Below are 14,183 nucleotides of genomic sequence, written 5' to 3' on the forward strand. Positions count from 1 at the left end.
TTTTAATATACACAAGGTATCCTAATTGGGTCAGAAAGTGATTTTTAAGAACTCATCTCTAACTAACAAATTGCTTCAAAAGGAAATGACTTTCCTTGCTTATTAATCATGTGAAACACAGGGGTCAACATTCCTGAATTACTTTTCAAATAAGTGTAAACATGGACCAATGCTGCAATGTTCAATACTGCACTAGATTCTTAATAAAAGCTATCTGACACAACATTAAAAAAATGCAGGAAGCTACAGAAGACACTCCAACTGAAGAGTACAATAGCTATATCAAAATTAACCTGACCTCATGTTTAAGTGGCTTTGGCTAAGATTGGTTCTGTATTTTCTACATTATCAACAGTGTGATTTCTATATAATCATGGGCAACAACTGAGTAATAAGCTAATTATCTTTAATATGACCAAAAGACTTTTACAAAATTGTCCCCACTAATGTCCTGACAATTGATTTATGTAATTTGTTAGAGACATATGAGACAATTCTGAGAGCTGTTCAAAATATCACACAACTATAGTAATTTGAAAATACATCAAAGTTTTCTCCTGGACTTTTTGTATAATGCAAAACTGCTAAAATTTTGGTTGTCTAAAAAGTGGGAATTTAAATATAGTGAAGCAGAGAAACTGTTGGTTTAGGCCTTTCTTTTAAATAAAAATTTCAATAGGACAAACATCATTTCCAGTATCAATTTGAGACACAGTAGAATTATGTTTTGTATGGTATGTGTGAGGGATATTATAGTATGTTCAAACTCTTTATGTAAATGATGTGTATAATATTTTTATGACAATCTATATTTTAGATGTTGTGCCACATTTTCACAAAATATAATTATTAAGAGTTGAGGAGTATCTGCTTTTAAAATGCTGTATCTTTTGACCAGAAATACTAACTATAACCAGATAAGAGAACATTTTATGATAATTTGCTGTTATGTCACAGTCGAAGTAATATAATAAAGAATAGGATACACATAATAATGCTGCAATACTGGTGTTGTATTTTTTAAAAATTTGTTAATGCATTGTGAAGTGAAGAAAAATAAAGCAAGTACTGCAAAATCAAATACACTTTATGGTCAGTTATTATAAATATATAAACATAAATGGGTAGAAAATTTAGAGCATATATCCTATCTAAAAGGAGCCATGAATGAATCAATTCCAACTGATAATGGTTAGATAGTAATGTGGCACTGATGCTATCAGGTCTTCTGATGTATCAGTAGAAGTTTAGATTTTAAGTGTAAACTTTATTCATTAAAAACAGAAAGCATTGGGCAAGACAAGCAAAATCTATCTGTAGAATATACTTAGCTTTCTAAACTAAGGGATCATCAGTGTTTTTTGTTTATGCAAGACCACTTTCTGGCACTCTGTACTTACCTTTTATGTCTCAGTTCCGGTATAAACATTGCTAATCATATACGTAAACCTTTTGACAGTTGGAGAAACTCAAATGGTGGTATGCAATAATTTCTAGGAATCTGAAGGTATTATCTTACATTATTTGGCAGGGTCACATCAGACATAACCTCAGATTCTGCATCAATGATGTGATATCCATCTGCTGAGCTGAAGAAAATCTTTAGTCTTTTTTCAGAACCAATAGCCAGGTCAACTGTCACTGGCTTATGATCAAGTGTTGGAAATACCTGTGAATATAAAACCAAATATGGCCAAAAGGCCAAAAATGACATTCTAACTAAGGCAAAAATTCCCTCACTCTTTTGTCAGGTTTATAAGTGTACAAAACCCAAGTGGATTTTTAAAATGGCATATTGTATTTAGAGACCTGTGAATTACAGTTTTTCTTAGATCTGTTATTACAACAAATAAATAATTATGTTCAACAGCTTCAAAATATTGAGTTTCTCTTCAAAGGTCAGATTGGCAATGATCATAAGAGCCTTGTATGGCCCTGCATTCTGTTTGCTGTCTTCAAGTTCCTTGCCTTGAGCTTCAGCAAATGAAGGAGCTCATCTGGTCTCTTAAACCGGTTCGCTGGATCAGCTGCCTGTATTTTTGCCAGTATTCGTATATAGGCTTGATAGGACATGTAGTCTCCTTCAGAGTCTGCTGATTGATCAATGCACACTTGGTAGGGAATGAAAAGGGCCAGACATGTTAACTTATCATATACTGGGTATGTACTCTAGGCTCCTATGGTTTCTAGTACAAAACAAAAGGCCAAACGCGATTCATTGCCAAGATCAGATCACAGTAGAGGATTGAGCATCACAGGATTCACCATACTGTAATTGTGAGGTCGGAGTCAAGAACTGTAGTGAGGACTTGGACAAGAACTGTGTATCAGGCTAGACAGACTGCTGGTACTTATCTCTTCGCTTTCCAGCTCCATACCAGGCAGCTCTGACCAATCAGCAGACACCCAAGAATAAACCCATATCCAAATACTCACAGCTGAACCAAGGCCCAATTTAGGGAGATCAGAGCAGGGATGTGACTTGTGTTAGGGTTGACTCAGACTGTATATACAGTCATCTGTACTATTTATAGAAGAACGTAGTTATTATGCAAATAGACATTGGCAGGTAGTCATAAGAATTTGCTCATCTTTATTGTATACATGTGATGTGTTCCCTTAAAAAATGTACCATGTAAACAGATCCTGACTTAAGATACAAAAGCATTTCATGAATACTTTGCTGTGTCTGTCAGGATGGGTCCCTATCAGTGCTTTGTTAAAACCTGTCTATGGATCAACTAGTTAAAACTCACCTGGAATATCTGCTAAAACTATCAATTCCCAGGCCCTACTCCAGACCCACTAATTCAGCCTGGTGTTGGGTCTAAGATCTAAACTTTTAACAAATGTTCCAGCTAATTCTGATATACATCCCAGGTTAGAAGCTACTGGACATGATAGAATGCTGCCGGTTCTTTAGTCAACCCTCATTACTGTGGAATAAATACAAAATAATTCCATTTAAGTAGAATTCTGGAGCATTACAAGTAAATTAATCTAGACAAAAAAAGCAGTCCCTCATTTTTAAGGTTAGTTGTTTAAGACACTATATTGTTAATTTATGTGGCCTATCCATAGAAGTTCAGCCAAACGGTAATAAAGGTAGAAAGAGTACTGGTAAGCCTAACCACCATGTCTCCCAATATTAATAGTTCTAGAGAGAAATGTGTTTAGAGTTCCAGCTTGGAAAGAATATAGATCCATCCAACTCCTTCCCATACCCACATATTGTAGCCAAGGTAACTGGAGAAAAGGCTTTCTTTTCCCTCCTTTTTCTTCCAAGGATGTTTCCCCTCTATCGTTGCCATACCTTTCTTTACCTTCCCTCGGCTCTCTACCCACCACTAAGAGAAAACAGGGACTTTCTCAGCTTCAATTCATTGGGGTGGCACCCAAAGCCTGTGTTTGGGGCTGTAGAAGAGAAGGTCTTCATATTGACTACAGGAATTGGGAGTGAGGGGCTGGTGGGGAGGTCCTATAAGGGGAGGGGCCGGGGATTTCCCTCGCATTCTCCCTTGCTGTGGTGCCTGTGAATTGTCTAAAAAAGGGTTAAACAGTAATTACTGACATGGTATATTCAAGTTATATTAGTGAGACACCATCTGCACAAAATATTTAAAAATTAACCAGGTGTGATATGTGCCTGTAGTCCTAGCTACTTGGGAGGCTGAGGTGGGAGGATGGCTTGAGCCCAGGAGATCAAGGCTGCAGTGAGCTATGATCATGCCACTGCACTCTAGCCTGGGCCAGAGTGAGAGAGTGAGACCCTGTCTCTAAAAAATAAACAAACAAACAAGCAAGCAAACTAACAACAAAATTGCATTAACTATAGAAGAATGGCATATACTTCTGCATCTGTATTCCAAAGTATGATTCTGTTCACAATTTCTTCTCAAAATAAAAAATCATATAATCCAAAGAAAAAGGAGATCACTCACTTTAATAGCAGTGCTTTCATCAAAGGACTTCGGTGCCCATGCATAAAGGTGAATTGATGATTTCAAAGCAATTGCAATATATGTTGTTTCTTCATGTTGGACTATAATGATAAAACACAAAAAAGTAATGATGCCACAGAGTTAACAAGAACACTCAAGTATGTGTATTTGTCATAAAAAATGCCATAACCACAATTTAAGGGCACAGATGGTATATTTTGGGGAAGTTACTTGGTTACAATTTGATGTCCACAAAAAGGTGACAAAATTACTGTATAGTTTTATGGAGTATACATATTTGCCTTCGAGAGCACTCTAAATTGTACACTAAAACCTTGATGAGAGAAATTAAAGAAGACCTAAGCAAATGGAAAAAAGTTCTCCTGTTCATAGACAGGTAGATTTAATATTGTTGAAATAGCAATACTGTCCAAAATTTTCTCCATAGGTTCAGTGCAATCCCTATTAAAATCCCAATGGCTTTTATTGAAGAAATGGAAAAGTTGATCCTGTATTTCACATGGAATCTTAGGAAGCTCCTAACAGCCAAACAATGCTGAAAAAGGAAATATAAGTTGGAGAACTCACACTTTCCAATTTCAAAGCTTACTACAAGTTACAGTAATCAAAGCAGTATGGTATTAAATAACATAAGGAGAGGCATATAGATCAATGGAATAAAATTGGGAGTTGGCAAATAAACCCATACATCTATGGTCAATGGTGTTACACCATTCAATAGGGAAAAAACAGTCTTTTCCACAAATGGTGCTGGGACAAGTGGATATACCTATGCAAAGCAGTAAAGTTGGAGCCCAAATCTCACACCATATACAAAATTATCTCAAAATTGATCAAATACCTAAATGTTATAGCTAAAACAATAAAACTCTTGGAAGTAAAGATAGGGATAAATCTTGGTGACCTTGAATATAGCAATGAATTCTTATATTTGACACTCAAAGTATAAAGCAAGAAAAGGAAAAAAAAAAGATAAATTAGGCTTCATCAAAAATAAAAATTTGGGGCACCAAGGGAAACAATCAAGGAAGTGAAAAGACAACATACAGAATAGGAGAAAATATTTGCAAATCATATTCTGATGAGAGTCTAGTATATGGGTTGGGCACAGTGACTCACCCCTGTAATCCCATTCCTTTGGAGGCCAGAGTGGGTGGATCACTTGAGGTCAGGAGTTTGATACCAGCCTGGCCAACATGGTGAAACCCCATCTCTACTAAAAAAAAAAAAATACAAAAAATAGCTGGGTGTGGTGGCAAGCACCTGTAATCTCAGCTACTCGGGAGGCTGAGGCAGGAGAATATCTTGAACCTGGAAGGTGGAGGTTGCAGTGAGCTGAGATCACTCCACTGCACTCCAGCCTGGGCAACAGAGCGAGACTCTGCCTCAAAAGAAAAAAAGAGTCTAGTATGTGGAATACTTAAAGAATGCTTACAACTCAACAGCAAAAGGATAAGCAAACCAATAAAAAACAGACAAAGGACTTGAATAGACAGTCTCCAAATGGTCAGTAAACATATGAAAAGATACTCAACAACATTAATCATAAGGGAATTGCAAATTGAAACTTTCATAACATCCACTTTACACCCATAGGGATGGCTAAAATCAAAAGACAGACATCTACAAGTGCTCACAAGTATATAGAGAATATAGAATCCTCATACATTACAGATAGCAATGTGAAACGGTGCAACCACTTTGAAAAACAGTGTAACAATACTATCCAAGAAAAAAAAAACCATACATATCCACATATGAAGATGTATGAAATGTTCATAGTAGCATTATTTTTAATAGCCAAAAAGTGGAAAGAGTGCAAATGTCCATCAACTGACGTATGGATAAACAAAATGTGGTATATCCATTCAATGCAATACTACTCATCAATAAAAAAGAATCACCGATACATGTTATATATAACATAGACAAACCTTGAAAATATTACTCTAAGTAAAAGTCCGTCATAAAACACAACATAATATATGGTTCCATTTACAGTAATTGTCCAGAAGAGGCAAATCTATAGAGAAAGAAAGTCCTAGGTAACCAATTATCAGTTATCATGGATACCTAGGACTGTGAGGGGTAGAGGGGGAAGTAAAGAAAGATGGAATGCGGGATAACTGTTAATGAATATGGGGTTTCTTTTGGGGATGATAAAAATTAGATCATGGTGATTGTTACATAACTTGATAGACCTCCTAAAACCCATTGAATTGTACATTTTAAACAAGTGTAACTCATGGTATGTACATTATTTCAATAGGGCTATTTTAAAAGGTAAATTAAAAAGTACAATTAGGTATATGCTTGCTCTTGATTAGCCCTTCTGGTTCTTATGGAATATGTTGTCTTACCTGATAGATTTATACCTTGTGCTATAACCCCCTTCCTTGGCTGCAATTTCTTCTGCCATCCGTACGCATTCTCTTTCTCTCTCTCTCTCTCTCTCTCTCTCTCTCTCTCTTTCTCTCTGGGTGTAGCTTACTCTCTCTGTCTCTCTCTCTGGGTGTAGCTTACTCTCTCTGTCTCTCTCTCTGGGTGTAGCTTACTCTCTCTCTCTCTCTCTCTCTCTCTCTGGGTATAGCTTACTCTCTCTCTCTCTCTCTCTCTCTCTCACTTTCTCTCTCTGGGTCTAACTTACTCTTGCATTTTCTTTTGCATTGCTCCCAAGTAGGTCAAAGGAGCATGATCACTAATCCTCCAATAATCAAAAATATTCTCTCTTAAAACACTTCCTATATATTTAATATAGGGTAGTAATTGGTGCCAGTTCACTGTCTTGTGGATCTTGGAAGACTATGAAAATATCAGGCAACTATGATCTGTTCTTATCTTCCTGTGTGAAGATGCTACTAATTCCAACTGTCAGTGGGACGAATGCTTTTTGCTGTTCTGAGAGCTTAGGTGGACTGGAATGGGGTCAGCCAGGAAAACTAAACTTAACTATTCCACCCCTTACAAAGAGCACGGATTTGCAATATGAGTACCTTTGTGACTATCTCTTACTGAACTAATATTTTACAAGTTAGTAGGAGGTAGTTTTGCTATATAAACGCCCAAGTTAACATCTGGGGATATCTTTCACCTCTGGGACTATCACATTTGCATAATATGATCTGGAGTGAAGTAGTGATACCTAAACCTATAAGAAACTAGTGTATTTATTTAATGCTTAAGTTATCTGGGTACTCATTTCCCTCTTTAGTGGTGTATGTGTGCATATGCACACACATACAAAAACCTATCCTGAGAAAGTCACTTTATATGCAGAACAATAATGGTCAGTCAGGATAGAAGTATCCCATTGCAATTATATAATGTGATTCCAGCTATTTCTCACCTATGCCACCAGTTTTGCCTGAAGAGGCAATTAATGAAGAGGGAAAGAAGCAAAAGAAGGCCGAGAGTAGAGGGGGATTTGTTTCAGAAATAGAACAGAATGGGATGACATTAGCTTACAGTTTTTTACAGCTGAGAGCAGGATTCTGAACCCTTAGGGTTGTTACCTCCTTTCACAGTGGATGGTTGTGAAGAGAAAGGGTATATGAAAACATTCTAATCAGATGGAAAATAGTTAGTGATTATACTCATGAATATCAACAGTGGGAGCGAGAGTCAGCAGATCATAGAATTTTCTTTCTGACTCATTGTTAAGTTTCCTGGTCTGTGTTAGTAGGGATTCAATCTTACTGTTGTTCCAAAAGAAAGAGAGTATCATATGAGTCTCCCCAAGTTTGTGAAGATAAATCTCGATCATTTATATAGCGAAGCTATATAGAGGCAGGAAAAAAAATACCGGTTTATCTGGAATATTCAGGGTGACTGGGAAAGAAAGTAAGGTGAGGAGGTAAAGCAAACCTAACACCAATAACTATTTTAGTCAATCAATGTTTTCTCAAAAAAAAATCAAGATTGTAACATAGAAGACCTGGAAGACGTGTCAGTGAAATTTACTCTTCTTTGATTTGAAGTTGCTGTCTATAGCCATACCACCTGAACATGCCTGATCCCGTCTGTGTTTGAAACTGCAAATTGTTTCCTTTCTCTGCTTTGCCTTTCATAATTATGTACTTCACCAAATGAAAGGATGCAAAATTTATATTGCTGTAGTAAACATGAAATGTGGCTTACGGACACTGAAGTGTTCACAGCCTGTTAACTTATCAATAGCTTTGCAGGCTTCCTCTGTCTTCAGCATTTCTTCTTGCCTTCTTTTACTTCCTGGATCATTATTCAAAATCTTGTTCCTCAACCAGGTCAGATGATACACCCGAAGTCTGTTCTTATGACCTAATAGATAAGAAAAGATATAGTATTTAAAATCAATCTTTCTTTTCATATATTAGAAGAAAAAATGTAAAGATATTTTGCCTTTTAAAAAATATTTTTATTAATGTAAAAAGCACTTGTAAAAAAACTGCATTGCATCAGAATCTCCCATTCAGGGTTCGGAATATGACAGATTATGTTAGTCTCTCAATTCCAAGAGATAGTCAAAGTATCTACCTATGTGCCTCTCTGAAGGGGATCTAAACCTTTTTTGGGACAGATTAAGCCTTTCGTTACGCAGGCAAGATAATTACCATCCATTCACTTGTACCTTGACTATTCACTAAGTCATGACTCCTCCGGGGTTCAGAGACCTAAAAGCTGTCCCTGGTAGTGTGTGTGTACGAGTGGGGTGGCTGAATATTGACTGTTAAGGTATTTGGGGACAGCAGTATGGGTATCTTTGTATTCTGTCATTCCAGCATGCTTGTAAAATAGCTGAATAGTTTCATTATATATTCCTCCAACTAAATTTATCGTTAATATTAATTTCCTAATTGTAAATCCCATCAAATTCTTACAATTCAGTCAGGAAACACAGGACATGAAAAAATTACACATTTCTTTTCCCGTATATAGTGACTTTATAATCATTTTCTTTGTCATTTTTATGGTTTATTATTACATGATTTCTAGGGCCAACAATAGGATTCTTACTTATGTGATTAATCTTTCATATGTTTTTAATATAACATTTTTGAAGCAGTGTTAAGGTTCAGACATCTACATTTATGTGATATGGTCTTGAATTGTAATCCAAATTGTAATCCCCATGTGTTGAGTGAGGGACCCATTGGGAGGTAATTGAATCATGGGGGCAGTTACCTTCATGCTTTTCTCATGATAGTGAGTTATAAACCACAAGATCTGATGGTTTTATAAGGGGCTTCTCCCCTCTTCGCTCTGCACTTCTCCTTGCTGTTGCCATGTGAAGAAGGACGTGTTTGCTTTCCCTTCTGCCGTGATTGTAAGTTTCTTGAGGCCTCCCCAGCCATATGCAACTGTGAGTCAATTAAACCCCTTTCCTTTATAAATTACGCAGTCTCATGTATGTCCTTATAGCAGCATAAGAACGGACTAATACACAACGGCTATTCTATTTCTTAAATGGTAAAATAAATTTGTGCTTTAAACTACTGAGTATCTTCTTATACTGATGTTCTCAGCACTGTTTGATGGAAAAGTATTCCACATTTGAGAGAAGCTCAAGAATTAGAGAAGAACACATTTGGATTAGAGGAAGTTGGATAAAGAGTAAAGAAATCTGTTATACAGATATGTAGTCTATAAGCCATCCAGATGTTTTCAAACAACAAATATTACTTTTATGTACCTTAAACCATTATAAGCAACTGACTATAAAACTTGATATAAAAAATCATGAAGTCTGAGCATACCTCTAAAGGGATTTCTCCTCTAACCAAAACATAAAGCAAAGTTAATAATTTTAGGAGTAATACACAATCATTAGTGTGCAACATGGCAATTTGTGCACTAATTATATATAAAGCATGTTATATATAATAAAAATATATAAACTCATATAAAGTCTGTAATTAGCATCATTTCATTCCATAGACAAGCCATATTTTCTTACTTTTCCTCTCCTTTTGTCAGTCATCTTTTGCTTATAGTCAGCTTTAATATTGGTGCTTTCCTGATACTAAATGCTGTCTACTAATCACGATCACTCTTAACACTCATTTACTTGCTCTCTTGTATTCTAAGGTTCAGGATCTGACTGACCAAAACTAAGAAATTTAACTACTATTTGGAAAAAGTGTAAAGATCTTAATGAATCCAGTCCTGTTACAAACTCTATCTGTAGGCCCTTGTGATAAGGTTGTATACTAAGGACAAGTCTCTTTTATATCTGATTATTATTCACTTTGTTCTTTATTGCTTCTAACACACCACAAGAATGAGACATGGTGGATGTTGATGCAGTCCTGTGCACGAGTGAATGAAAATTAGAGATATGAAGTTGCAGGAGGCTGCACTGGAGAGAACATGCAAGGATGCAAATGTTGTGGTTTTTCTTATCAGTAACCTAGGTTAGGTACTTTACAATAAAAGGAAATTACTTTAAATTGTAAATAGATAAGAGAATACAAGTAGGAAAGTCTGGTGTCCCTATTAAAGTTTATATTTAAAGTGCTCTTCTATTAACACTTTCACCTGAGAAAGTCTTTAACCCAGTTTGCAGACTAATTAATCTGCATAATTACTCAGCTAATTTTAGTTCTTTAACAAACCTGAGATGGTAATCAGCAAATTGAGTGGCTCTAAGACTTGAATCTGGCGGAATGGTCTTCGTCTTATAAGTTTAGTAATGTCAGCCTTTCCACTTCTGTCCATCAGATATAGATTAGATCGGGTTCCCAACAGCAAATTGACTCCTGTTCATATATAAAAAGTGCTATATTAGCTCAGATTATTTTTCATAATTGCATCTATATTACTATTTTTGCTATTCTAGTATGCTGATCTATGTAAAGATGACTTATCAGTTTAGGCCATATTGACCTCATACTGTGTAACTATGTACTCTCTACCAACAGAATAAATTTCAATGAAATACATAAAAATATAGAAGATAATTCCCTCTGGCAGTATTCCACTGGCTGGCATCTGGTATGCCATCTCACAAATGGAAATTTATGTATATCTTAGCACCCTTTAGTAGTGTTCTGAACTTTATCAAAATCAATCAACCTTTTTGAAAATTATCATTAAACATTCTTAGTCTAGCACATGCAAAGAGTTCAATTCAGCTCATTTCTCATTTCTAAACATAAGTAAATGAATGCTTTTAAAATAATTATATGTAAATAATTGTTTTTAAATTGAATGATTCTGTGTTCATGCATTTGTTAAAAATTTACCGTTGCCAAATGCCTGTGAAATTAGTTCCTACCTTCATGTATCTCAATTTCTACACTCTCTTTTATTTGTTGACTGGCTCTATTGGTTCAAACATAAGCACTGTTTAAAGATCAAATAAGAGGACTGAAATAGAAGACAGAACTAAAGTTAAATTACACTTGAAACTACTATGGGAGCTTTTCACCATAAAGTGATATAGGAAATAACCAGCCAAGTAATGTAACAAGATAAAATTTCACAGTCCTCCTTGCCTTGGAGCATACCTGTGCTCCCTGAGCATAAGGAGAAAACTTAAGTGATTTTGCCCTCATTTTCTCACTCTATCTTTAACCAGTTCTCTAACTTATGGCCAATGGCATGTTTAGGAGCTGCATCTTCTTCTCACAGAGGAATCAGAGAAGGAGGAAGAAGTATAGTCAATTTTTACCATAATCTTTTATTTTTCAAAATATAAAATTACAGGTTATAACAATGAGTTATTAGACATTAACTACATTTCTGGGCAGTTGCCAGACTGAAATATTCATGCTATCTTGTTGTTTGACATACTAAATTAGTAGAACTTTGAGATGATTTTTAAAAATTCTTTAATCCATATAATTACAATATTTGTTACCATTTCTATTTTTAATTTAAAACTCTGTACTTTGTTCAATCATACATTAAGCAAAATCTATGAAACTGTAAGACAGGCTGGGCGCGGTGGCCCACTCCTGTAATCCCAGCACTTTGGGAGGCCGAGGCGGGTGGATCACAAGGTCAGGAGACTGAGACCATCCTAGCTAACACGATGAAACCCCGTCTCTACTAAAAATACAAAAAAATTAGCCAGGCGTGGTGGCGGGCGCCTGTAGTCCCAGCTACTCGGGAGGCTGAGGCAGGAGAATGGTGTGAACCCGGGAGGGGGAGCTTGCAGTGAGCCGAGATATCGTCACTGAACTCCAGCCTGGGCGTCAGAGCGAGACTCTGTCTCAGAAAAAAAAAAAAAAAAAGAAAAGAAATTGCAAGACAGAGGTTGTCAATTACTTTGGATTTCTCCCTTTCTTGCATTTATTTATTCTGTTTCATTTATAATTCAGATTGGCTTGAGGTAAAATATTGTCTCAGCATTGCCAATGTGGTTATAATACTTCTGAAACAAAGGATTTTAAAAAGTCTATCAGAGTTAAGACATTATAGAAGGAACTTTCTCTACAAATTTCCAAGGCTTTTTAAAAACAAGATCCTGAAGAAATATTTCTTGGAATACCTCATAAAGTATCATATGTTGAACACTACCGTAAATTAGAAATATGAATCTTTTTTTTTAAGTTTTATTAGTTTTTATAGGTGTATCACAATAGCCACATTTTTTTCTTTCTTTTTTTTATTATTATTATACTTTAAGTTCTAGGGTACATGTGCATAATGCGCAGGTTTGTTACACATGTATACTTGTGCCATGTTGGTGTGCTGCAACCATCAACTTGTCAGCACCCATCAACCAGTCATTTACATCAGGTATAACTCCCAATGCAATCCCTCCCCCCTCCCCTCTCCCCATAATAGGCCCCGGTGTGTGATGTTCCCCTTCCTGAGTCCAAGTGATCTCGTTGTTCAGTTCCCACCTATGAGTGAGAACATGTGGTGTTTGGTTTTCTGTTCTTGCTATAGTTTGCTGAGAATGATGGTTTCCAGCTGCATCCATGTCCCTACAAAGGACGCAAACTCATCCTTTTTTACGGCTGCATAGTATTTTCTTAATCCAGTCTGTCACTGATGGACATTTGGGTTGATTCCAAGTCTTTGCTATTAATAGTGCCACAATGAACATACGTGTGCATGTGTCTTTATAGCAGCATGATTTATAATCCTTTGGGTATATACCCAGTAATGGGATGGCTGGGTCATATGGTACTTCTAGTTCTAGATCCTTGAGGAATCGCCACACTGTTTTCCATAATGGTTGAACTAGTTTACAATCCCACCAACAGTGTAAAAGTGTTCCTATTTCTCCACATCCTCTCCAGCACCTGTTGTTTCCTGACTTCTTAATGATCGCCATTCTAACTGGTATCTCATTGTGAGATACCAGTTGGTATCTCATTGTGGTTTTGATTTGCAATAAATATGAATCTTAAACTTTGTAACAATCATAATCTAGTCCAATTGTGTTTATATATTATATATTATATAATATAATATATAATAGTATTTATATTATATTATATTTATAATATATATTTTATATATATATATATATATATATATATAGAGAGAGAGAGAGAGAGAGAGAGAGAGTCTTGCACTGTTGCCCGGGCTGGAGTACAGTGGCATGATCTCTGCTCACCGCAACCTCCACCTCCCAGGTTCAAGCAATTCTCCTTGCCTCAGTCTCCCAAGTAGCTGGGATTACAGGCACCTGCCACCACAACCAGCTAATTTTTTGTATTTTTAGTACAAAGTTTCACTATGATGTCCAGGCTGGTCTAAAACTCCTGACCTCGTGATTCACCTGCCATCCAAGTTAACTCAGGTTTAAAAGGAGGGGGTTATCAATTCAAACACCCAACTGCACTGAGTGAAAAAAAAAATCAGCAAAACTAATTCTGAGCAAATTAACTACCATAAATATATTTTATTTTAATCACTTGGTAAGAATAAACAAATATTCTACGTCTATGATTTTCACAGGTTTGCTACATAAAAATATATTCTTTAAGAAAACAAACCAAACTCACCCCACAAAGAACCACAGCAGATCTCAGAAGTGAACTCCTTTTCATACATGTGGATTAGTGGTTTTTTACATGAAGGAGAGACATAGCGTGGGTTAACATTGACTTCAGAGGGTTGCTTAGGTGATTCCTCAGATACTTCTACAAATCCAGCATATACTGCAAAGATGTAAGGGGAGATAATAAGAGAAATTACTAGTTCTGTGCCTGATGGAGTTATAGAAAAAAAAATTTAAATTACTCATCTATTCACCTTATATGCTACAGTGCTTCCACAAATGAG

At 36.0% G+C, this 14,183-nt stretch overlaps 1 protein-coding gene across 1 annotated transcript in view; it reads right to left on the reverse strand.

Annotated features, from left to right (window-relative positions):
* The window catches only part of NRK (Nik related kinase), a 140,271-nt gene that overhangs the window by 9,913 nt on the left and 116,175 nt on the right, over nucleotides 1-14,183 (reverse strand). Inside the window, 6 exon segments of the mRNA XM_033201516.1 lie at nucleotides 1,520-1,669; nucleotides 1,969-2,111; nucleotides 3,938-4,042; nucleotides 8,100-8,258; nucleotides 10,553-10,696; nucleotides 13,904-14,059. Coding sequence (XP_033057407.1) covers nucleotides 1,520-1,669; nucleotides 1,969-2,111; nucleotides 3,938-4,042; nucleotides 8,100-8,258; nucleotides 10,553-10,696; nucleotides 13,904-14,059 — 857 coding nt within the window.

Source organism: Trachypithecus francoisi, unplaced genomic scaffold, assembly GCF_009764315.1.
Source record: "Trachypithecus francoisi isolate TF-2019V2 unplaced genomic scaffold, Tfra_2.0 Lachesis_group6, whole genome shotgun sequence".
NCBI lineage: Eukaryota > Metazoa > Chordata > Mammalia > Primates > Cercopithecidae > Trachypithecus > Trachypithecus francoisi.